The sequence below is a fragment of the Sturnira hondurensis genome, unplaced genomic scaffold, assembly GCF_014824575.4.
Source record: "Sturnira hondurensis isolate 20B ecotype Veracruz unplaced genomic scaffold, ASM1482457v3 Scaffold0009719, whole genome shotgun sequence".
Classification (NCBI taxonomy): domain Eukaryota; kingdom Metazoa; phylum Chordata; class Mammalia; order Chiroptera; family Phyllostomidae; genus Sturnira; species Sturnira hondurensis.
Genome location: NW_028082350.1, coordinates 15397450 through 15424523, shown reverse-complemented (window position 1 = coordinate 15424523; position 27074 = coordinate 15397450). Strand labels below are relative to the sequence as shown.

The window sequence follows — 27074 nt, the reverse complement described above, 5'->3', positions numbered from 1 at the left end:
CTAAAAATAAAAGTCAATCCCAATCTACACAAAGTCCATTGGAACTGGAAGGGGAAGCATGCTGCCAATTTTCAAAGGCAAAGAAAGAGTCCGCTGGATAAACTGTAACATCCCTTATAATTTTTTCCAAATTATGCTGTATATTAAGCACACCTACATTAAAATTATACAGGATATTGATACTGGCTTTATCAAACACTGTAAAGATACTTGAGGGCTTCATTTTATAGATCTGAAAATCAAGTTCAAGTATAAGAAAAATATATTCAACTATTTAAATACATATTGGCCCTGGCTGGTGTAGCTCAGTGCATTTAGTGCCAGCCTGGGAATCAAGGGGTCACCAGGTGGATTCTCAGTCTAGGGCACATCCCTGGGTTGGGGGCCAGGTCCCCTGTTGGGGGGCACGTGAGAGGCAACCACACAGTGATGTTTCTCTCCCTCTCTTTCTCCCTCCCTTCCCCTCTTTAACAATCTTTAAAATAAAATAACATAAATACATATTGGCTATACCACAATGTCTAAAATGGCTTAATTATTTTAGAATGAGTTTATTCTTTCATTTTACATAAGCACAACACTACAGTCAGTAGGATATACAATCTGTACACAGTACTCATTTTTCCTTTGCAGAGTATCATTCATAGCAATAGTCTTCCCTTGTTTTCCTCAAATTGCAGTAGATTAAAAAATAGTGTTATCCATCCACCACATATGTATTGAAATAAAAGACTTCAGAAGTCTTACTCATAGAATAAATTCAATTTGCTTATAAAAATTTCACCTCTTAATTCTGTCTTATCTCTAACTCTAATTCCCCAAATTGCTCTTTTTAGGAGAAATTAAAGATAGAGTACATTCTAATACCACAAAAAACATAGACATATTCAATTATGTTTGGCACTCAACTAATATTAATATGAATGAACCAAGCAGCCCTAAAATGAACACAACACAGTAATAAAAATATACATGAACTATGACCCCAACAACGCACACTTGTCTCAATTCCAAATGACTTTGCAGGCTGTTTTCCCACCATGATACAAATCTCCTTTTCCTTCTTCAAGCCCCTTGGCAGTTTCATTGTTTAATATCCCAGTGAAACAGTCAGTAAAGACTAGTCTAAATTTATCAGTTCAAATGAGTTGTTCTGACACGCACAGATTTGGAGGGAAACCACGTACCTCCTGCCCGCCTATTCTGCACCCACCACCAGCACTATCAGAGAGAAGTACATTACGGAGACGGCAAAATCAAGCCTTATGGGCAACTACTGAAATACTGAAGTTACTTAGTCAAAGCTATTCACAGCTCTTTCTTTGCTAATTAACCCTTTAAAACATCCAATATTTTTTTACCCTCCACCAAAATTACCCTGAAGTCTAAGTCCCTCAGGTCCACACCATGGAAGGGAGGTGAGGCAAAGGCAGGAGAGGAGGTTAGCACTCCCTGAAAGGAGCCCATGGCCCTGCCCAGGCTGCGGGGAGCTCAAGCACCCCCAGGCCCACTCTCCAGACCCAGCTCACTGGGGAAGTTCCTGGAGGCCCCTCGGGAAGGAACATATGGGGTCCCGGAACCTAGGCTAGAAGCACATTCAGTTGAGCTCTGCGGAACTGAAGGCGTCTTGTCTTCTCCTATTCCGTGGAAGCGATAATGCAACCAGGTAAGGTTGTAAACCCACACCCGCATGGAAGAGACAGAGAGCCAACTGCGAGAGGGAAGCTGAGTAAGAGGCCCCTTAGGAAAGTCAAGTATCAAAGCTGGCGTACAAGCTGAATATCTGATGACCACTGAAAGGCACCTTACTTTTAGGATGGCAACAAACAATAAAGAAAAACTAATAAAATGTAATGTAGCAAGAAGTAAAACATTTTCATATTAAAATGCCTATCACCCCCCAAAAGGGATAATTATATTTAAATCTCAGTATTTTAAAAGGAAATACTACTGAACCTCAAATACGCACCATGAAAACCTATACTAATTGTTACTCCTACTCACCCGTTTGTCTAGAGTTCTCTCCCTCACAAAATTAAGCAGGTGATCATTGACCAGAAGAATGTCCTTTTTAGCAGCTGTCACTATGGACACAATAACATCATGTCTAATAGCTTCCTCGGGGTCGTGTGATCTCACTTTAAGATACTCTGAAAGATAAAATTTTATTTCATTAAAACGGAACTTCAAGAAGGAAATGTTTTTTAAAATTGAGTTAAGACCTTTGAAAGTAAGGTCTTTGCCCAACCAACACAAACCCAAGGAACCAACGCAAACCCGAGGAGAACGTTCCATGTTCCAAGTAAGTTGGGAGCAGTGGAGGACGGGCGGGCGGGAGGCAGAGACACAGAAAGGAAGGTCAGTCCTTCCACCCAAACAAAACGACGCACCTGTACCCCTTCCCCACCTGCAGCTAGAGGGTAGTTGCTTCAAGGGGTCCTAACGCCTCATTAATTACACACACTGTGCACATGAACCAAGCAGCACATCAACATCAAATATGTCACCTTTGTTTTTGTTTAAATGTTACAATATTCAAGACAAGTGTTGCCACCACAGTGTTCAAGTTCCTCTTCTTTAATCAGGGAGACCTTCAGCGAGGTGACTGAGAGAACAAAACTGAGATACCAGCTATCAGGACACAGGGTTACGGGCAACACCCCAGGCAAGTACACGCAACTGAACTCAGAAAGGCCAAAGGGAAGACAGAGGAGATGAAACAGTTAAAAACCGTGAGTGCTGGGGGTTTTTATGAGGGTCTCAAAGTTACGCAGGGGACTTCGAACCTGGCCCTGGGAACGCTGAAAGGAAAATGAACCACCTTCAGTAATCACGCATTGGGCTTAAGAAACAAGCCCAATGCTATTTTATGAATAAAATTCATATTCAGTCACACAACTGAATATGAATTTTAAAAATAAAATATTCAGCCCTGGCCAGGAGCTCAGTTGGTCAGAGCACCATCCTGACACGCCAAAGCTGAGGGTCCGTTCCCCAGTCAGGGCGCACACGGGAACCGACCGTGAGTCCACCAGTGAGTGGAACAACACACTGATGTGTCTGTCCCTATCTTTCCCGCTTCTTCATCCTCTGGAAAATCAATAAATAAAAATGTTTAAAAATAAATTAAAATATTCAGCTTTTTAAATGGTAAGATAAAATTTCACTTGGATTTGGAATAATATAGCCATGCCTATACACAACAGAGTTTATGACTGTTGTAAGTAAATTTACTTCTCTATAAAATAGCAGTTGAACAAGTAATTATAATATAAATATTCATAAAACCACTGCTCAGGTCTTAAGCCTGTCTACCCTGAACATAGGAACTATTCTGAAAAATGCAAAATACCATATGTTGCTAAAAAAAACTTTTGAAAAAATGGAAAGGTTATTTTACCTTAGTAAAAAAAGTTGTTTTTAGTACTGATTTCAAATGGTGTATATTAAATATATCTCAATTCCATTTCTTTCATTATACTTGTTTTGAATACATGTTATTTTAGGTTCCATTAAAAAAAGAAAACATCGATCTGGCTGGTGTGGCTCAGTGGACTGAGTGCCAGCCTGAGAACCAAAGGGCCGCAGGATCAATCCCAGTCAGGGCACCTGCTCGGGTTGCGGGCCAGGTGCCCAGTAGGAGGCACGTTGAGAGGCAACCACACATTGATGCTTCTCTCCCTCTCTCCTTCCTTTCACTTATCTCTAAAAATAAACAAATGAAAAGCTTTTAAAAACTAAAAATTAATTAAAAAAGAAAAAAACAATGACACCATGAATTTTAAAATGGATCTCTATTTCTCTAAAACAGTTATTCATAAAGCAGGTATACACAGGAAACACAATGTATAGATATTTACTGTGCAGAGAAAAAGAAAATAGAGGACACAAAAATTCTCAACAGTTACCCAGCATGGAAAAGAATCTAATATGCTTCACAACATGGGCTGTGTCCCTGAAACCTGGCTAAAGATACAAGGATGTCTCTCACAAACACACTGTAGAGAAGATAAATGTGTGTGAGTTAGCACATATTTCTCTCAGCTCATTCCATAAATTCTAAGATAATATCTTAAATGGAACAAGTAACAAGAGATCACAGGAAAAGAGATTTCCAACAAAACTGTGGCAGATGGATGGTAAATGCCAGAGGAAAAAGGGAAAGGATAAAAAACAAATGAGGAAGAAAACGAGCAAACACACGAGCAAACCACCAGCTGACTCCGGAGTAGAAGAACCCCGCGCGCAGTCAGAAACAGAAGGCGCCGAGCTGGGAGCGAGGCGAGACGAAGACCGCAGCTGAACGCGAGTGGTTGAGAGTCAGACCCCTAGGTTGTTCAGAGCTTTCAGGCAACTACAAAAATTAAAATGTTCCCAGAGGCCAAACACTAGGAAATCATACACTATAACATAGATGTTTCATAAAAAATGAAACTACATACAGGGCCCAGCAGACGTAAGGCCTGCTTGAGTGTGGTTGGTAGGGTCGTAATATGGGTGTGATAACGTATAGTTTTATTTGGAACATTTCACCTAACACACCATATGGTGTGCTTGAGTGTGATATTGTTATGTTACAGAATTACACACTTATGACTTTGTAATTGAAAAACACAGGGTGGTATTTGGGCCGGATCCTGTCTATTCAGTCCTCCAGATGATCTGTTCGACGTCGGTGGATTCAACCAACCCTAACAGAAAATAAGTGAAGTGGGGAAAAAACACCCTGTCAGAGCCCTGGCCGGGTAACGCAGTTGTTTAGAACCTTGTCCAGATACACCACGGTCGCAGGTTCACGCCCTGGTCAGGACATAAAGAAGACTAAAACCATGACTGCATAAATGAGCAGTGAAACAACGAATCGATGTTTCTCTCTAAAGTTGATGAAGTGCACTATGTCACTAGCCCTACAATGGCTGTGTCTGTACTAAACGTAGGTTTTTTCTTGTCACTATTCTCTAAACAATGCAGTTAACAGTTACTTAACATAGAATTTACATTGTATTAGGTATTATAAATAACCTAGAGATGATTTCAAGTATAGGGTAGGATGTATATAGTATATATTTTCATATGATTACATGCAAAACTAAACCACTTTATATAAGAGACTTAAACACACTCTGATTTTAGTATCTGCATGGAGGAGGTGAGGGAGTCCAGGAACCAATGCCCATGGACTGATTTAGTACTGATTTCAAATGGCGTCTATTAAATATATCTCAATTCCATTTCTTTCATTATACTTGTTTTGAATACATGTTATTTTAGGTTCCATTTGTACTATGTCACTAGGCCTACAATGGCCTATCACCGAGGGGCAACTGTCCTGTCTTCAGCTAAAGCAAAAAGTAGACCAAAAAGGAGGTGCTATGCAAAGTAACCCCTCAGGGTGATCTGACCATAATGTCGAACTCAGCAAGCAGGTCATGGTGGGCAATCAGGCCCAGGCACATAACTTCTTTAAGGAAAGGTTTTAAGCCGGCCATGTCTACCTGTCCTTGTGCATCTAGGTTAACACCCCTTTGAAATACCAGGAGTAATAAATACCCTTTGGACCCAGCTATCCCGCTTCTTGAAATATATCTGAAGGAACCCCAAAACACCAATTTGAAAGAACATAAGCAGCCCTGTGTTCACTGCAGGGTTATTTACAATGGCCAAGACATGGAAGCAGCCCAAGTGTCTACCAGTGCATGAGGGGATAAAACATCTGTGACACATGTACATGATAAAAAAAAGAAGAAAATGTTACCCTTTGCAACAGTACTGATGGACCTGGAGAACATTATATTAAGGGAAATAAGCTAGTCAGAGAAAGACAAATACCGTATGATTTCATTCATATGTGGAATCTAATGAACAAACTGAATTAACAAGGAAAAATGGGGACAGACTCAGAGAGCAAGATGACAGCTAAGGGGGGGGGTAGGTTAGAGGATGGATAAATACAAGTTAAACACATATTTATCCTATGACCAGCAATTTCACTCCTAAATGGTTCCACAGAGAAATAAATACATAAGTCGACAGAAACACCTGTCCAAGAATACTCACAGTAATCTTAGTCACAATTACCCCAAAGCAAACAACCCAGACATCCATGAAAAGGAAAAAATGAATTAACAAATTATGGTGCAATTGTAACAACAGAATACTACACAATAATAAAAATAAACTCAGAATATAAGACCCTCAGACACTAGCAACCGGACTTTTAAATGCCCGATAGGACGCCCTCCTCTGGGGAATCTGAGTTGTTCAAGAGGAACCACCCGCAGGCTCTCCAAGGACAGCCCACGCTCCCTGTCCCAGAGCAATGACACGGTCCACAACCCCACCCGCCCCTTTAGAGCTCTCTGACCCACTCTCTACTTAGCCCCTGACTCCTCATGATGAGCAAACGGCCAGACTGTCAAGCATTTAAAAAAAGCCTCTGATGTGGGAAATAGAAAAGCGAATACAAAGTGGGAGAAACAAGTTAGCTGAAACATTTGGTAGGAAGAAGAAAACTTGGGCAAAACATAGTCACTAATTTTCTCAGAGACCACTGCGCAAACGCCACCAAAGGCCTAGGCCTCAGTGGAAGGCACAACACTAGGGAAGAGGAAGAGAGAAGACAAAGGGGGAGAGACAGGAGGCACAGAGGTCCTGACGCGGTCTGCATGCACACCAGAGGCAGAGCAGGCCGGGGAAGGAAGGAGCTGGCCGGTGAGAGGAAGAACAGACGGGCCCTGCTCAGTGCTTCGAGGCAGCTCCCAGCAGACATAGGGCTCCCAGCAGGGCATCCACCCCCCACGTCTGCCAAACGATGAAACCAATAAATACCTACTGTTGAAAGCTGATGGGAATTTAACAAAACCTGAAAGCGTTACTATGACAATCTGTTGTGAAAAATATTACCAAAAGCTACCCTTTGATTTTTATCAGAAGGAAGATTTAAGAAGCAACTGTAAGCAAATACTGTATAGAAAAGCATATACAAGTGTACTACAAGTTAATAAAGTTTAAAAAAGAGGAAATAAATAGCAAGCAATAGTGTGACATATGAGACGAGTGTTAAGAATTAAAGTTTTCAAAGGCCCTTGATTGATCAGAAAGAAGCTGGAGAATTCTAATTAACTTTATAGACTTCATTAACCTAGCCTCCAAGTGCATGCAGAAAAAAATGAATCAAAGAAAATTAATTAAGCAGAAGAGAGGAAAATAGAAAAAAGCATGAAAAATGGAACAAAAATAAGATATTGGGAATAAAATCAACCACATTAAATTCAAACCATAGTTAAATGAAGTTTTTAAAGCCCACGGCAACACTGCACACAACCCACGGAGAGGCAAACGCGGTGTCACAGAGAAACAGCAGGTGCAGACCCCATTCAGTGCAGTGGCCGCCCTCCGTAGAAGGGGGGTGGTCTGTGAGGGGCATTTAAGGAAAACCTAAAATTTATTTTCCTTCTTTAAATCTCTAAGCAAACATCAAAATGCTAACATTTCTGAGAAATACACAGTAGCTGTTATATTCACCTGCACTTCCTAAACTATTCCATAATTTAAAAAAAATTAACAGAACAGTAATAGTGAAATATGTGACATTCTCATTACTACATAAATATAAAATTCTGAACTGCCTTATACATAGTTCGAAAAACTTAATTTCATTTTAGGATGGTTAAATCAATTTACATATTAATGATTCTCACCCAAGTTCTTAAAATATTAGAAAATGTTCAAGTCTGATAATTTACTCAAAGTTAAGACATGTTCAAAATGAAATGCCTGAAATTCTTTTAGAAATGTCCTTAAACTATGAAATTAATCATATCTCTGATATAACCACCGTTTTATAGGTGCTTTCGGCCTAAGTCAGCACTAGGAGGTAAAAGATTCCAGCTTCAGAGAGACTCTCTACAGACAACGAACTGAAACAAGACTTTACCTCCAGTGACAACAAAAAGGGGGAGGGTTTCTCCCCAATACACAAAACCAGTATTTCTTCACCAGCGAGTACCCAGAAGTGTCTGTTGTTACGGGCACACAGTACCTGTTAAGTCCTTTGCTAAATCAGGGTGGTTCATGAGACAGTGGCTAGCGAATTTCACACATTCCAGGCGTATTGGTACGTGAATGTCATTAAACCTGATAAAATATAAAGGCAGAGTCATCTTTAAAAGGAGAGAATGAAACAAATGTGTTTAATTCACACTTATACCAACTTCTTTGATTAAAAGAAAAATCTACGTAGGATAATTCTCAGTGGAATCAGTTTTTCCAAGTTTGTGACACAGTTTGTGTACAAATGCTTTGAAATCTCCTTATCAAACTAGGACAATGTCCATGAGAACTGTGTATTTTTAAGGAACAATACACATTTGGCTTAAATACAAGAATTAAGGTGACAAAGTTTTTTCTAAAATTTTATACTTTCCAATATATTTTTAATGAACGTACGTGTGCACACAGTTCCCACGTGTATCACATGAACCCCACACTAAGTATGGAAAGAAAGCCTTTCCTCGGAGAGCTCGGTCTCGAACACGCGCACTCACAAACGTGCGGCGGACCTTGGGCAAACCCCGCATCCCTGACGTGACGGAAGCCGTGCCCACATCAGTCCTACCCATATAACCGCCATAGTCTCGACATGTCCACGAAAATCAAGTCAATGTTTACATGGCTTTGCCGAGTTTTATGTCACTGATATTAAAAGAAAAAAAATACAAAGTAATAAAAAGGTGACAAATTTAAATTAGGCATTTTTTAAAATATATTTTATTGATTATACCATTACAGTTGTCCTATTTCCCCCCCTTCATTCCCCTCCACCCTGCATACCCCTCCCCCATCACTCTCCCCTTTCGTTTATGTCCATGTGTCACAAGTTCTTTAGATTCTATATTTCCCACACTACTCTTGCCTGCCCCCCTATCTATTTTCTACCTACCGTCTATGCTACTTATTCTCTGTACCTTCTCCCCCCTTCTCCTTCTCCCACTCCCCTGTTGCTAACCCTCCATGTGATCTTCATTTCTATGGTTCTGCTCCCGATCTAGTTGTCCTCTTAGTTTGCTTTTGTTTTAGGTGTGAGTTTGCTGTCCTTTCACTGTTCATATTTTTTATCTTCTTTTTCTTGGATAAGTACCTTTAGCATTTCATAGAATAAGGGCTTGGTGATGATGAACTCCTTGAATTTGATCTTATCTGAGAAGCACTTTATCTGTCCTTCCATTCTAAATGAAAGCTTTGCTGGAGAGAGCAATCTTGGATGTAGGTCTTTGGATTTCATGACTTGGAATACTTCTTTCCAGCCTCTTCTTGCCTATAAGGCTTCTTTTGAGAATCAGCTGACAGTGTGATGGGAACTCCTTTGTAGGTGACTGTCCCCTTATCTCTTGCTGCTTCTAGGATTCTCTCCTTCATTTTAATCTTGGCTAATGTAATTATGATGTGCCTTGGTGTGTTCCTTCTTGGGTCCAACTTCTTTGGGACTCTCTGAGCTTCCTGGATTTCCTGGAAGTCTATTTCCTCTGTCAGACTGGGGAAGTTCTCCTTTATTATTTGTTCAAATAAGTTTTCCACTTGTGGCTGTTCCTCTTCCCCTTCTGGTACCCCTATAATTCAGATGTTGGAATGTTGAAAGATGTCCTGGAGGTTCCTAAGCCTCTCCTCATTTTTTTGAATTCTTGTCTCTTTATTGTTTTCTGTTTGGTCATTTTTTTCTTCCTTCTGGCCCACTCCATTGATTTTAGTCTCAGATTTGTTTCCATCACTGTTGATTCCCTGTGCATTTCCCTTCATTTCAATTAGTTTAGCCTTCATTTGTTCCTCTAATTTGTGACTAAAATCAACCAGTTCTGTGTGCATCCTGATCACCAGTGTTTTGAACTGTACATCTGACAGGTTGGCTATCTCTTGGTCGTTTAGAATTATAGGCTCTGGGGCTTTGAGCTGTTCTTGAGCCATAATGTTTTGGTCTGTTTGCACCTGTTATGTATGAGGGGCAGAGCCTTAGGTGTTCACGAGGGCGGGGCGACCCAGCTGCTGGGTTGTGACGCTGTATGTGGGGGCGGGGTCAGAGAGGGGCAATGGTGGTCCCCTCTGCTGCTTCTGGCCGCTGTGGCCCTAGGCTGAGCGGTCTGCCTCACTGCTCACTCCTTCATCTGGTTTATCTGCGTGGGAATGTGCGACCGCGATCAGCCTGCCACCTTGCACCCTCACTGAGTCTGCCCATTGCCACCCCACACCTGGGATCCGCCAACTGCTCCCACGCATGAGTCGGTCTGGCCGAGTTTTCCTGCGCAACCCCGCTCCACCAGCTGCTGGCTCTGCCCCTCTTCCCGGTCTGGCTGAGAGGTTGGTTGTTGTCAGACTTCCGTACAGTTCAATTTTCTGTGTTTTGGTTGCGTTTTTGTTACTAAAATTTTGTTGTCTTTAAACTTGGTTGTGTGAGAAGGCACAGTGTTTCCACCTACGCCTCCATCTTGGCCGGAAGTCCTCTAAATTAGGCTTTTTTTTTTTACAAAAAACCCTATAAAGTTGGGTTTTCCAAGTCCTGATTTAAAGATATACTGAGTATCTTTCTGTAAAAATTGTAATTTTGTTACATTATGTAAAACATTTTAAATTGAGTGTCATAATGTAATTACACTTATAAAATGAGTTACCTACAAAGGAGTTCCCATCAGACTATCAGCTGATTTCTCAAAAGAAACCTTGCAGGCAAGAAGTGGCTGGAAAGAAGTATTTGAAGTCATGAAAAGCAAGGACCTACATTCAAGATGACTCTATCCAAACAAAGCTATCATTTGGAATAGGGGGGCAGATAAAGTGCTTCTCAGATAAGGTCAAGTTAAAGGAGTTCATCATCACCAAGTCCTTATTATATGAAATGTTAAAGGGACTTGTCTAAGAAAATGAAGATCAAAAATACAAATAGTAAAATGACAACAAACTCACAACTATCAACACATGAACCTAAAGAAAAACATAAACAAACTAAGCAAACGACAAAACAGGAACAGAATCACAGAAATGGAGATCACATGGAGGGTTACCAGTGGGGAGGGGAGGGGGGAGAATGGGGGAAAAGGTACAGGGAATAAGAAGCATAAATGGTAGGTAGAAAATAGACATGGGGAGGTTAAGAACAGTATGGGAAATGAGGAAGCCAAAGAACTTAAATGCATGACCCACGGACATGAACTAAGGTGGGGAAATGCTAGTGGGAGGGGGTGCGCAGGGCGGAGGGGAACAAAGAGGAGTAAAAAATGGGACAATTGTAATAGCATACTCAATAAAATATGTTAAAAAATAAAAATTACAAAGATGAAAAGAAAAAGGAAAATTACAAATGTAGCCAATCATTACGAGCATTCAAAAATCCCAAAATAGAATACTTACTTTTTATGACTTCAGAGAACAATCTTAACTGTGGATGTGGTGTTTTACCTACATTGATATACACAGGTACAAACACCCACTACTTTCGAACAGGACACCCAAACCACATACCTGCCCAGGTAACACTGCCAGAGGGGCTTGTTCTGAGAAGCCAGCTCCGAGTCCTTCGCCCCGAACATCTTCGCCAGCAGCCTGACGACCTGCAGCCGCTCCTCGTTGTCGTTGCTCTGGAACGGAAAAGCCGCAGCTTTAGCACCGCACGGGGCAGCCCGGCCCTTCTCTCAGCTGGCTGCTCCCCCAACTGCACAGAACCCCCCCCCCCGGAACTCCAGATGAAATACCACACAGAAACATGCTCCCCCGGCTTCCTATAAAATTCCATCTCCAATGCGCTGCTCATCTCGGATTACATCGAAGCAGTACTTCCTCCGTGAAACACATTCTCAAGTTTGAGTATTAGAAGTCCCCACCTCCCTTACAATTGGGCCTTATTTTCATTCAGAGTCAAATTCAAAAACTAATTTTCCTCAAACCTTCTTAGGACACTTAAGAGACAATTTGGAGTTTTTAAACAGATTCTGACAGAGGCCAAGCCCTCAGAACAGAGAGAATTCCATGTGACTCTTCTAGTTAAGCTGTGTGTCGAAACAAGTATGTGCCGAAGTCTCCCCACAGAGCCCTTAGTTCACGTTCACACAGCGGATTCGTAACGGATGTGACAATGTGATGGAGCCTTGCACATGCAGAAATGAAAATTTCTGCTTTCTACACTACATTGTGGGTACCCTGGGGACAAGAGCTCCATTTTACTATAGATTTGGTACTTCCAAAAGATGACAATGATTAAATGACCAAGCCAGCACAACTCTAAAACTGAACATAAAATGTGACCACTGGGAATATTAAAAAGGTGATATTCAAGGTGATATTCAAGGTGTGATGGACAGCATTGTACAATTTTTAAAAAATTTTAAACCAATGCCTCGGCCATGCCTTAAGAGCTCCAATAATATGACCTCACTGGTTTCTATTACCTCTCTCATTTTCCTTCCCAAGAGACACTTGTCAACCCCAGCTAAACATTAGAATGACCTTAAAAGTTATATTAAAGGGAAAAAAGCATGCGCACAAAAAAACTCCAAAACAAAATAAAAAAGCAACCAATACCTAAACCCTATGCCAGATGTTCTGATCGACTGGCTCGGTTTATTTAATGCCTGCACATTTACTTGTTAGTTAAGGCTCCAGAGCTGAAGGTCCCAACGTGCAACCAGGAATGACTGCAGTGTACTTCACGTTGCCATCCAGCTGCACGAGTCCCTGTGCGCCACACGTCCACCCAGCGCCTTCCTACCTCTACCTGCTTCTGCACGATGTTTCCTTTGCTTCAACCATGTGCTGTTTGTATCTTGTGTGACATTTATAATGCCTGGCCTATTATTAGATCTGGGTTATTTTCCCCCTTCCTTTCATACTAGATGTTAAATTTGCAGGAAAAAACGGACGGCAATCCTTATTTTTATATTCCTTAAGAGTACTCAGTGTTCTTATTAGAGAAAATCAGACCAAAGCACAATCACAAGTGTGCCCGACTCTGCCTCATGGAAACCACTAGGTACACGGCAAAAGGAGGACAGGGAGGCAGAGGAGCTGGCGGCTCGCCGGGGAGACAGACGGAACAGGTGCCTAAGAACACCACAGAATTATTACACTACCAACATGACTGCTTATTTTGTCACTGTGAAAAAAAATCAAAAGTTTTAGAAACAACACAAATGATGGAGAACTCTTCTGGGTGGTACACTGGGGTTCATCAAAGACATGAAAGAAAAAAATCCCCAAATGTGCGAGGGAAAGTAACGGCTGTGGCCGTAACTGGAAAGCAGTGCACTCGGGGAGCTGCCCCTGCTCCAGGGAGGACGGGCCGGCACTGCTGTCATGGCCTGAACAAGGGGCCTGGGGAACTTCCACACAGTGTCTGGAAAACAGTAACCTTAATGTATAGCTCTGACCGCAGAAGTGAGAGTCTGGAAAATACCACCCTTCTCAATCATTAATTAAGTAGCTACTATCTGTCAGGAACCATGGTGGGCACTGGAGACCCACAGGCAGGCACACACATGTGGATACACAATGCAATGCACCACTACACCTGTCGCACTCAGACGAAGCCACAACAAGAATGCGCCCTCTGCCAACTCAGTCCACAGAAGCGCCCGGTTCTTGGAAAGGCTACCTTCAGTTTAAACTCCAGCTGCGGTAGCACGGAGAGCAGCAAGTGACTGTCGATGTTGTAGAGCTCCAGGATCAAGTCGAAGACGTGCTCCGACAAGTCGCTGATGGACGTTTTCCCCAGCATCAGAACCTGGTTAAAAAACTTTTGCAGTAGAAATGGTACCATTAATAGAAATTCCACAGGCAAAACAAATTTTCTCAAATCTTAACTATTATGCATTTAAATTCATTATTATTTTACACCAAGTAAAACTTCGCGTATCAAAATATTTCCTAACTGGAGGTAGGAAACCAGTGTGGGCTATATGAAAAGATAAAACACAGAATTTACCTTGTACACAATTAAAAATAGGTAACTTATACCACCCCGTCAATTAGCATACCAATGAGCATCCTACTGCCAAACGCACTTTATTCTTCCTTATAATACTTGCTATATTGTATCCTGTATTCGTTGTCTCAATTTCTCTACTAGATAAATTGCTTAAGGATAGGGATCACTTCTTGTTCACCTTATCATGTACGAGAGAACAGCAAAGACAAGCCTTATACCTCTACAGTAAGGGCCAATTCCATTTTTAAAATATGTAATGTTACATTTATAATGCAAAACTTCTTTATAATCGTTTTTGTCTTATGTTCTCATAAACAAAGTGAAATAATATTCAAGGATTTATAGCAGTAATTAAAATCCAATTAAAAGCACACACAAACACAAAGAAAATTCAAATTACAACAACTTATTTTCCAAAAGCAGCCATCTCTAATTCCCACATTCAATTCACAGTACTACTGTACCTAGCAAAGACACATGGCATAATGGTCAAGTTCCTTTGTATTTAAAGTCTTCTAAATATGTAAAAATTAACCCAGGGCATTCATCATGTAGCCTCAATGGCGGCTCATCTCCTTGAAGGAGGAGGTGAGGACTTCTCCACACTGCCTGCCCTGTGCGTCCTGTGGGCACTGCGGACATGCAGCGTGGTTTGAAGAGGCTTTCCACGTGCCAAGTGCAGGCCAAGGGCTTCACGGTTCTGTGTCTCTTCTGCTTCCTTTCAGTTCTTGGGTTGTTCAGATTCTGTTTTACTATTTTTTCTTTACTGGTTTTAAAAATAATTTGTTTTCCCTTCTTGTTCATCAATTTTGTGGTGAAGGATTTCATGACATTGAACATTAAATTCTCATTTAGGTTGAAAGTAAAGTGGCTTTGTTGTTTAAATTCACAAATTTTCTCCTGTTTAAAAATGATAAATCTACTTTTCCTTAACAAAAAACAATCATCTTTTCCAGTATGACCACCTTGGTGATCAAGCCATCCTCTTCTATGGGTCTGGGGAAGACTCACTTGCAATTTTTAAAAAACTCATTCCCAGGTTTAACTTCTTACAAATTACATCAAAAACAGTAACACTTATATCACTTCCATAAAGACAAGGACCAAGTCACCCTCTTCCACTGTATAACAAGAGCCCAGCACCACGCCTGCAAAGTGTGTGACTGCCATACCTCCAGTAAACAAATGAGGAACATGTAACAGGTGCTGTGATACAAACATAAACATCCAAGGCCTACACGAGGGCCCACAATTTAGGGAGGAACTGAAAATAGATTTGGTTTAATTTATTTAATCAAATCTATTCCATCCACAAAAGTTAATTTTTCATTTACAAATGGGTAACTAATAGTCATACTAGAAATTAAACTATTTTTATAACAATTACCTCCTAGTGAAAGGAGTATGAGTGAGTTAAAGATCAGTAACAAATTCTACCTTAGACTGAAGCATTCAATTTTAGTTACAGAAGTGTTTTCATGTTCTCTAGCATCATCCCAAGCATTAATAACCCCAATTTACAGATGCAAAAACTGAGGCTAAGGAAGATTAAGCAATTTAATGAAACTTTACCTATATCAAGATGGATTTGAAAAATTGTTTTCAACACAACAAAAGAATTTTGTGCTATCTTCTGAAACTTCTGATTAAAATGATCTGGTGGAAAACAGTATTACCAAGAAGTGATCCACGTAGAAACTGTTCATGAACTGCCACTAATTACTTTTTGTTTGATACTCTTTTAACTTTTAAAAAAATACAGTTTTTAGCCCTGGCTGGTGTAGCTCAGTGGATTAAGCTTGGGCCTGTGAACCACACAATCGGAGTTTGATTCCCAGTCAGGGCACATGCCTGGGATGCAGGCCAGTTCCCAGCAGGGGACTCACCAGAGGCAACCATACATTGATATTTCTCTCCTTCTCTCCTTCCCTTCCTCTCTAAAGATGAATAAATAAAATCTTTAAAAAATAGTTTTTAGTTTTCTGAATTGTCAAGTTACAGCAAGTTCTTTTTTCCTTAATATATTTTATTGATTATGCCATTACAGTTGTCCCATTCCCCCCCTTCACTCCCCTCCACCCTCCTCCCCCATCACTCCCCCCCTTTTGTTCATGTCCATGTGTCACAAGTTCTTTAAATTCTGTATTTCCCATAGTATTCCTGCCCACCCCCCTATTTTCTACCTAGCGTGTATGCTACTTATTCTCTGTACCTTCTCCTCCTCCCACTCCCCTGTTGCTAATCCTCCATGTGATCTCCATTTCTGTGGTTCAGCTCCCGATCTAGTTGTCCTCTTAGTTTGCTTTTGTTTTAGGTGTGATTGTTAGTAACTGTGAGTTTGCTGTCCTTTCACTGTTCATATTTTTTATCTTCTTTTTCTTGGATAAGTACCTTTAGCATTTCATAGAATAAGGGCTTGGTGATGATGAACTCCTTGAACTTGACCTTATCTGAGAAGCACTTTATCTGTCCTTCCATTCTAAATGAAAGTTTTGCTGGATAAAGCAATCTTGGCTGTAGGTCTTTGGATTTCATGACTTGGAATACTTCTTTCCAGCCCCTTCTTGCCTGTAAGGTCTCTTTTGAGAAATCCGCTGACAGTCTGATGGGTACTCCTTTGTAGGTGACTGTCCCCTTATCTCTTGCTGCTTCTAGGATTCTCTCCTTCATTTTAGTCTTGGCTAATGTAATTATGATGTGCCTTGGTGTGTTCCTTCTTGGGTCCAACTTCTTTGGGACTCTCTGAGCTTCCTGGATTTCCTGGAAGTCTATTTCCTTTGCCAGACTGGGGAAGTTCTCCTTTATTATTTGTTCAAATAAGTTTTCCACTCGTGGCTGTTTCTTTTCCCCTTCTGGTACCCCTATAATTCGGATGTTGGAACGTTTAAAGATGTCCTGGAGGTTCCTAAGCCTCTCCTCATTTTTTTGAATTCTTGTTTCTTCCTTCTTTTCTGTTTGGTTGTTTCTTTCTTCCTTCTGATCCACTCCCTTGATTTGAGTCCCAGTTTCCTTTCCATCACTATTGGTTTCCTGTGCATTTCCCTTCATTTCAACTAGATTAGCCTTCATATGTTCCTCTAATTTGTGACTAAAATCAACCAATTCTGTGAGCATCCTGATCACCAGTATTTTGATGCATTCTGTGCATTCTGAAAGAATGGCTATTTATTGGTCACTTAGAATTATAGGCTCTGGGGCTTTGAGCTGTTCTTGAGTCATAATGTTTTGGTCTGTTTGCACCTGTTATGTATGAGGGGCAGAGCCTTAGGTGTTCACCAGGGCGGGGTGACCCAGCTGCTGGGTTGTGATGCTGTATCTGGGGGTGGGGTCAGAGAGGGGCAATGGCGTTTGTTCTGCTCGCTCTCAGATTTCGGTCCCCTCTGCTGCTTCCCGCAAGCAAATTGGGCCCTTCTGGTGCTGGTTCCTGAGTGTGTGGGCCCATGTACTCTCCAGGACCCTGTGGGTCTCTCCAACGAACTCTCTGTAGTCCTGGGAGCCTCTCCTGACCCTTCGACCCCGAGAAAGTCTTTCCAGTTGGTGCTATCCGGCTCTAATTCCCGTCACTGGGGCCCTAGTCTGAGCAGTCTGTGTCACTGTTCACTCCTTCGCTTGGTTTATCTGTGCGCGAATGTGTGACTGCAGTCAGCCAGCCGCCCTGCGCCCTCACTGGGTCCGTCCGTCACCACCCCACGCCTGGGATCCGCCTCCGTTCCTGGGTCGGTAGGACCGACCAAACGGTCTTTCCAGCCCGACCCTGCTCCACCGCTGACTCCGCCCCTCTTACTGGTCTGGCTGAGTGGATCATTGTTGTTGGACTTCAGTACAGTTCAATTTTCACTGTGTTGCCTGTGTCTTTGTTTCTAAAACTTCACTCTCTTTAAATTTAGTTGTGGGAGGGGGCACAGTGTTTCCACCTACGCCTCCATCTTGGCTGGAAGTTCACAACAAGTTCTATCTTAAAAAATAACCTATAACACCACAGTGATTTCTTAAGTCTTTTATATGTAGGAATCACTATTTATAAAGTCGGGCAGCCCTGGCTGGTGTAGCTCAGTAGATTGAGTGCAGGTCTGCGAACCAAAAAATCATGGTTCGATTCCCAGTCAGGGCACACGCCTGGGTTGCAGGCCAGTTCCCAGCAGGAGACCCACAAGAGGCAACCATATATTGATATTTCTCTCCCCCCTCTCCTTCCCTTCCCCTCTAAAGATAAATAAAATAAAATCGTTGAAAAAAGACTCAGTTAAAAAACAAACAAACTCGGGGCACATGCGGGGTTGTGGCCAGGTCCCTGGCAGGGGGCGCAAGGCACTGCACACTGATGTTTCTCTTCCGCTCTTTCTCCCTCCCTGCCCCTCTGTCTTAAAATAAATAAATAAAATCTAAAAGTACAAAATAAAGAACAAACTTGAATGTGTCTATGCATAAGAGTGAAAAAGACACAAATTTTAAAAAAGGAATAAAGCGGGACTATTATTACCTCAGTATCCTACCTCTAGTTTTGCTAATTTTCTACTAGGAAGGTAAATGAATAATGGCTATCACATGCACAAGTTCAAAAGGCTGAGAATACCTTTCATCAGTACTAAATTTTATTTTACAAGACACTAAAGTTCATTAGAAAGTCATTTCACATGTACAGGTATGAGGCACAAAACTAAGGCTCGTAAAGGAGTACAAGGGGAGAAAAGCAGCAAATCTCAAGGGCTCAGTAGAGCCTCAGGTCAGGCGAGGGAGAAGAGAACCGGAGAAACCGCACAGCGCGTGGCTAGCGCATAACTGCACGCGTGCCGACACCGGTCCACTGAGTCTATGCCTCCCGCTCAGCTCCTGGTAAAGCTACCAAAGCAAGTGTGTGTGTGTGTGGGGGGGGGGGGGGGCAGGAACTTAGATGTCAGTGATGGGAACACGCTTTTACCTAAATGCTCTTACCTACATTTACCTGGGATCACCAAAGTCCTACCTTGGCCGTTTTATCTTTCAACTTTTAGTGTCAATATTTTGAAACTGCACAAATGTTGTGACAACAACAAAGAACCTAGCGCCAACAGACACCACCATTCTATCTTGAACTTTCTTCCCCTTTCCTTTCCCAATCCTATAAACAGTATGGGCACGGTAGAGTATTATTCCCTTCTCTTTGTGCCAGAAGAAGGCACCAAAGGAAGTTGTGCTCCCCTTCAAAGCACGGGCTTGGCCATGTCAGTTCAAATAAGTAACCACCAGGAGGAGCTCATCTAGTGCACCTGATGGGCCATGGAGACAACAGGCGCAAGTCACTCCAAGTGCCGGTAAATCAATAAAGGCAAAAACTCAATCCATTCAATCTAACCAATTTATACCAGCCAGTACCCAAGACTCACAAAATTACAAAAATGAACACAGAACTCCTTGCCAATTTTTGAGCTATTAAGATAGATTAGGTAATTTGATTCTCTAGTTTCTGAAAGTTCACTCTCTAAAATAATGTATAAATCTAATGTTTTCCCAAATCATCATGTGCTTAAAATCATTTAGGGCCATAGCCAGAAACAAAAATCAAGATTTACCAAGGTACTGTTTTCTAAAGTACGTTCTTTTTCAAAGCACATCTTTTCATGATGTATTTTATATACTGAATTAATTTTCATTTATTATTCAAAACATTCTGACAATAAACTTCAAGAAAATTAAGTACATGTTATTATAAAAAGCTTTCTTTCTTACTTTTCCTAAGACAGATTTAAATGATGCATTGGAGTGGCCATAAAGTATGGTTTTTTCCTTAAAATAAAACACGCGTTATTCATTTTCACCAATAACTTTATTAATTTGGATATTTTTAATATGTTGGCTACCTCTCATGTGGTATAACATAGGTTGTTCTCGATTAATGTCTCGACTTGATCGCTATCTACCCATCTGCCCAACCACGGAGCATCGTCCAGTGAGAAAACTCCCTCACAAAATCTCACAAACCCCTTCTGACATGTTCAATCAGTCACAGCACCTTCTCCATACACTGTACAAATATTTGTGTTTCAGCTGCATTTTTACCTTTCTTGAAATAATAAAGCATAACATGCCAAAAATGTTGGGTATCTTCTTCCAGCCTCGATTTTAGAATGGCCACACAAAAAATTCACCAATTTTGATTATTTTTTAAATGTGTACTGATGACAGCTCTCACAATAAAATAGAACAAGTGTTTCGAATGAGATTAAAAGCAACTAAGCACTACTAGAGCCATGGTACAGAAAAAAACAAATGAACTTTTAAAAAGGGCCACCCCAGTAAGTGGGGTGGATGGGAGCGGAGAGCAGGCAGAGGCGGCCCCGCCCACAGAGACTAAGGGCCCGCCCTAGCCGGGCTCTGGCAGGGACCCCCAGGTGTGTGTGTGGGGGGGGAGTGGTGCCTCTAGAGCAGCACAGCTCCAGGCTCCACTAGAGAACAAGCGCACAGTCAGCTTCCACACGGGAGCTCTGTCTGCTGAAATGCACATCTTCTAAAAATAAACATGAGAATGGCAACTGCAAATCAAGTAGATTTGGGGCAATTTTGAAAGGACTCATTTCACTGTAGTTCTTCCCCTTTCTAAGAAAAGGTGGCTTTAAATGATCTACCCCAGGCAGAGCATGACAGACCACTTTTGCCCAATCCGTGCCATTCGTACTTGCCTTCACTTTCTAGGTCTTGGTATCTTCCCCTTGTACAAACCTACTTAATCTCCAGAAAGCTGTAAACAATTTCTCTGAATGATAAAAAGCCCCAAGTTTTACCTAGTTACATATCCGACAGTAGAAAACAGTGTATCTTGCTAACCAAAATAAAAGCTGTTCCAGTTCCTAGGCAATCTGAAAGTAGCAAATGAATGACTAAGCAAGAGGAGTTAACCTTCTAGAAAATATTAACCAAGACAAATTTTAAATAAGGAGAAAGAAAATACATTACTTAATGATTAAATACAACACAAAATTAAAAGCACATACTACTTCCCAAAATTTGCTTCCAGCAGTCTTTAAAACTTTGGCTAGCCCTTCAGACAACTGATTTAGCAAGCCAGACTCACATTGGTGATATATGGTTCAATAGCTTGCGCTGTCCTCTTCAGTAAAGCTTTTGCCAAATCATATGCTTGCTTGTTTAAGTTCTGAAAAATAAAAATATTATCTGTATTATAATTCTCTGTGAAAAAAAATATTGCCTGTATTCAAAAAGCCACTGGAAAAAAAACCCACTCAAGTAGATGAATGAGAAACTGTCCAAGACTCAAAATAAAAAGGAGAAGGCAAAACCATTTTTTTCCTTTTAGGACTAACTGGTCTACTAAAGCCTAACATCCCTTCCAAGCAAGGGTAATTAATTATATGTTCTTCTTATTTTATTCATAACATAATGTAAACCATATAAAAAGGTCAATAAATGTTTAGTTGATTCAAGAGGAGAGAGTCATTCTAAATCAAGTGCCAAGGTCAAATCAGCCCGCAAAGTATAAATACAGGCTGTTTCCCTTCAGGTCCTGAAGGACTAGAACGCGCCCTAAGAGGACGCGCTGGGTTCGAGGTGGGCAGGGCACAGGGACGTCTGCAGGAGGGAAGGACAAAGGTCAGAGCAGCTCTGCGGAGCGGATCCCCCCAGGCACATCTCAGGGCGCAGTCAAGCTCAAATACACAACAAACACAACAAAGAATGAAAAGAAAAAGGGTGTGAGAGAAAGTGTATTAGGAATACATATTTCTGAACAGATTTTGATGGTAATAGGATTCAAGACCAAAGATCTAAAATGGAATCAGTACGTCTCCTGATTTAAACACATGACAGAGGCCAGGAAGTAAAGAAAAAAACAGACAGACAGATAGATAGATAAATAAATGAATTAGAAAGTTGAAGCTCGCATTCAGCATATTGTTAGATTTGTACTGATGCTTGTTTCAGATTATTTCATTCATTTCTAATGGGTATTTAGTATTTCACTACATAACATGCTACAGCTTAACTATTCATTCCCTATTCACAGATATTGAATCACATGTCTTGCACATGACTCCTTGTGTGCACATATACGAAATTATTTTCTGTAAGTTCTTTGCTATTTTTCAAAATTCTGGGTTTTTCCTCCTGCTTCACTTTTAAAGTTTCTCTATAAATTCTGCACAGTAAACCTTGGCCAATTATGCTCATCACATGTCTTGGTCTGTATCTGTCTGTCCAACAACGGTCAGGGCACCACAGAGCACACGGAAATTTCTGAACTAAATGTAATCCTTGCTTGTTCTTCTTGTGTTTTATCTCTCTCTCAAGAAATTCTTTTCTACACTGTGGTTAAGATGTTTTATGCTCTCAAATAAATTTTTAATTCAATTTAATGGGATAACATTGGTTAATAAAATTATATAGGTTTCAGGTGTGCAAACTTATAATACATCATCTGTATACTGTATTATATTCACCACCCCAGGTCAAGTTCAAATAAAATTTTAAAGACTTGCTTTTTTAGATGTGAATCTTTATTTTACCTGTAATTTATTTTTAGGTATGGTATAAAATAAGAATCTAATATTATTTTCCACGTGAATATTCAATTATCCTAAAACCATTAATTTAAATAGCCCATTATTCCCTCCAATGACATATAATACCCAAACACTCAAGTTTCCCCACGAGCACACCTTCATTCATGAATTCTCCATCACTGCCATGCCTGTCTGTCCACCACTGTCCGAAGAGAACAATGTCTTAACACCAGGTAGGTGAGTCCCTACTTTCTCATTCCTATTCAAAACTGTTTGGGTATTATTGGCCATTTGCTCTTCAATGTGAACTTTAAATCAGTGTGTCAAACTACAGACACACACACACAGACATTTTCCATTTCTATTCTGACAGGACTCTCTCTTCATATGCAGAGAGTTGACGGCAATATGTTGCTGAATTTCCCAAACCGTAAACAATAATAAATCATGCAACACAGTTAAGTCTTTTGTACTTTCCAGTCAACTATAATGACTTTCAACATAAAGAGCATGCACATTTTTGTAAAATTTCCAAGCAGTTCGTCTTTATTTAAAGCAACAAATGAAAGTTTTTGAAGTGATATTAATAGATTTTTATATATTGATCTTATATCTAGCAACCTTGAAGAACCTTCTCATACTGAAAACTCCGCACCCCACTTCCAGCACAGGCAGTCTTGTCACCTGCAAATAATTTCAGTTTTGTTCCATCTTTCTAATCCTTTTACCTTTTACTTGTTTCTCTTGTCTTATTCCACTTACGACTTCTGGTTAATGGTGCTTAGCAATAACATTCTTGCCTTTTTTCTAAGTGGAAGCAACATCTTCACAACGTTCCAAGCTTCACCAGTGAGTGCAGTGCTGTTCACATATATCCTTAAACTTTCCATGTATTTTTCATGTTTTAGCACCTTTAACATTTTATCTCAACATATCTATTGGGTTGGCCAAAAAGTTTGTTCAGTTTTCACACCCCACCAGTAAGCTGACTGCACAACATATTCACCACTTTGTTCCACTACTTTTTGCCATCTTTCAGGCAACTTCATACCTCTATCTTCCCAAAACTCTTCACCTCTTTGAACAACAAACTGTTCCAGGTACCTTTGCAGTCCTCCAGGGAACTGCAATTTTTTTCCATTAAGATAATTTTGTAAAGACTGAAATAAATGGAAATGTGAAGGTGCAGTGTCTGGTGAATCTGGCAGACGAATCCTAATCTTCCAGCCAGGCTGCTACAGTGTTTGCCTGGTCATCAAGGCAACACGCAGTCTTGCGGTACCCAATGGAAGATGACGCCTTTTCTGCTGACCCATTCTGGATGCTTTTCATCCAGTGCTGCTTTCAGCTGGAATTAATGTTTTGGTTTTCCGGAAGGAGCACAGAGCAGGGGACTCCCTTCCAGTCCCACCATACACACAACATCACCTTCTGTGAGTAAAGACCGGCCTTTGGCGTGGTCGGTGGTGGTTCACTTCACTTGCCCACCATCTTTTCAGTCCAACATTATTGTAAAGTACCCACTGTTCACCGTCCATCACAATTTGTTTTAAAAACAGAACATTTTTGGTACGCTTAAGTAGAGAATTACATGTGGAAATAGGGTCAAGGAGTTTTTCTTTGCTTTGCTTAATCTGTGTGGAACCCAAACATCAAAGCAATGAACATAGGCAAGCTGGTGCAAATGCTTTTCATAGCTTGACTTGGCTATTTTGAGATGCCGCTATCTCCTGCTTGGTGGGATGTTGACTGTTCTCAATAATGTCTCAATTTGATCGCTCTCAACTTCAACTGGCCTCCTGACAGTGGGGCATCGTCCAGCAAAAAATCTCCAGCATGGAACTTCACAAACCACTTTTGACACATTCACTCAGTCACAGCACCTTCTTCATACGCTGCACACATCTTTTAGTTGAGTTTCAGTTGCATTTTTAATTTTTTTGAAATAATGCTGAAAATTGAAAATGTTGCATTTTTTCCATCTTCAATATTTTTATGGCTATATGAAAATTCACCAATTTTGGTAAGATTTTTTTAAAATTAATGCACACTGATATAACACCTATCACAATACAGTCTAACAAAATGGTTTTGAATGATGTTAAAGAAAGAGAAACACCACTAGAGCCATCGTACGGAAAAAACCAAACGGACTTTTTGGGCAACCCAATATAGGATTTCCACAGACCTATCTCCCACTTTTCTACCTTTTTATAATCCAATAAAGATTTGAATTTTAATGACCATTTTTTATTTCTACTTTTTCAACCTTCTTCTCCTTTCACATATCTAGCTATCATGTTTTGTTAATTCTTATTTTTATATCTTTAATCCTTTTGAGGGTACTTTATTATTTTTACCTAATAATCACATTATCTGAACTTTTAGCCCTAATCTTGGTTTTTCCAGTGTCTGAGTTTTGGCACCGACAGGTTATTTTCAATGTCTGGAAATTTTGGGTTAGCAGGTCACTCTGTCTGAAACATTACTTCTGTGAATGCTGTGTTCCCGTAAACTTCGATTACATCTTGCCAGAAAGGTTTTAAGTTTGCACAGATCTGCATACAGTATTCTCTGTGCCCCTCTCTCTAACCTTGACCCTTGTGAATCAAAGAACAATGTTTCCAACTGCTTACTTGAAAGCTATTTTCAAAGAACGCGCACAGACACACACACACACACACACCCCTTCTCCCTGACTGACAGCACCGAAGGAAGAAGCTCTGTGTCATCTCACCCTCTGTCTCCAAACTAACTCACCGCCCCCCCGCCCACTGCTCATCCCCACCACATCTCACCTGGCCATGCATCTCCCAACAGCTACAGTCACGCAACGGCATTTAAGCAGCCAGTAAACTCACCTCTTGAAACATATCTTATTACTCAAAACTGAGCTATTACAGATATTTTATCACTTGTCATCTGTGATTAATAAGTACATCTCTTCAACATTAAACACAATTAATATTTATTAATGGGTAAATTATATTTAGAATAGAAGCACAAATTCTGGGGCTTAACATTAACAGGCTTTGCACATATTTCAGTATAAACTGCTACATACCTTATGGGCAGGTACCAGATTTACCAAAACGGTATCCAAAAGCTCCTGAGACACTGTATCACCCTCACAAATAATTGAACTCATGAGGTCTACCATGTGCATGTGGACTTTCTGATTGTGGCCATTGCTGCAATTCAAAACAAGGCGTTCAGCATGTAACTAAAGGATTCATTATTTACTCGTAACAGGATACTAGCAAGTATTACCCTTTATTTTAAAATGACACTGAAATATTAATGAAATCCAATTCTTTATACTCATGTAAAGCTTCTGTCTCTCTCCTAAACCTTGTAATACCCAAAATCCATTTTTTAAACATTTCCAGGATTACTTCTCCTTAATTTTAACCAGTCTCACAATCAAAAGTAATTAAATCAAAATGCATCTTTTGTTTTACCTTAAATTCAGAAAATCAAATTGCTTTATTGAAGGTAATTTTAGTAATTTTAAAGCGCACAAATAATTCAAATATTCATATGAATTAAGGAATCAGCAATATGTAATTTAAATAAAAGACTGAAATATAACCCTAAATATATTTTACAGTGGGTATAGGATAGCCTTAATGCCACCCTTGTATTATTATTTGCACCACAAAAGTGATTAAGTTCTATTTAAGTTCTATAATGTTTTTAAAGCAACTATAAAAAAAGTTGATGAATTCTTAAATTACAACTCTTAGCCTTCCAATATGCATAACAGAGTTAATCAGATTAACCTGTAAATTACAAATTCTTTGTATTTAAAAAAGTGACATTCCTCGTTAAATAAACTTACTTTATAACTGAAAATAATGTTCTGTATAACTGTGTAAAAATTTCATTGCTATCTTCCAGCTCAAAGCATATGTTGTATGACTTGACCCAGGCGATGTTCTAAAAATAAGAGGTAAAAGAGGTGAAAGAAATACGTTTTAATTAGTGAAAACACACAATCACAGAAAGCACAGCAACCATTTAAAATGCCTTCTCAAGACACACCGCGCTGCTCACCTCAAGTAGGTAAAAGTACCTATTGAACTGCGGGCTCTTCGTGTCCTCCAACCCCTTCAACTGCCTTGTGATGAACATGAATATGTCCTTAAAAAAAAAGGGCTGATTAGATTATGGATGCAGCATCGAAACATCCACCACACTCTTAAAGCACATTCAGCACTCATGTGTACCTATCATGATAAATTGTAAAGAACCAACAAAAAATTGTTTTGGCTGTAAGTTTTTAAAAGGACACCATTATATGAAAACACCAATTATTTTAAAACTCTGCATAAGAAAACAGTGACTCATTTACCATCATTGTACTGTCGAGAAAAACTTCACCTTCCAGCAAGTTAAAAAAAAAAAAAAGACCCCAAAACTGAGTGAACTGCAATTCATGCCAACTTTATGGGAATGAAACAGGCAGCAACGACTGGGGGCTGACCAGGGACAGCACTCGGGGTGGTGCCTGTACAGCAAGAACACTGTCTAGAGGCTTTCACACCCCAAAGTAAAATCACCAAGTCAAAAGACAGCAGACTGCAGAAGTTCAGAACTTTTAAAAACACTGTTAA

At 40.3% G+C, this 27074-nt stretch overlaps 1 protein-coding gene across 2 annotated transcripts in view; it reads right to left on the bottom strand.

The window, feature by feature from the left end:
• PDS5B (PDS5 cohesin associated factor B) overlaps nt 1–27074 on the bottom strand; it is a 140552-nt gene that overhangs the window by 68674 nt on the left and 44804 nt on the right. For both annotated transcript variants that reach the window (XM_037057639.1, XM_037057640.1), the window contains exons 4-11: nt 26515–26601; nt 26300–26397; nt 25523–25649; nt 21015–21095; nt 13634–13774; nt 11509–11624; nt 8042–8136; nt 2005–2150 (exon numbers count right to left, since the gene is read on the bottom strand). In XM_037057639.1, the coding sequence (XP_036913534.1) occupies nt 2005–2150; nt 8042–8136; nt 11509–11624; nt 13634–13774; nt 21015–21095; nt 25523–25649; nt 26300–26397; nt 26515–26601 (891 nt within the window). The remainder of the gene's footprint in view (nt 1–2004; nt 2151–8041; nt 8137–11508; nt 11625–13633; nt 13775–21014; nt 21096–25522; nt 25650–26299; nt 26398–26514; nt 26602–27074) is intronic.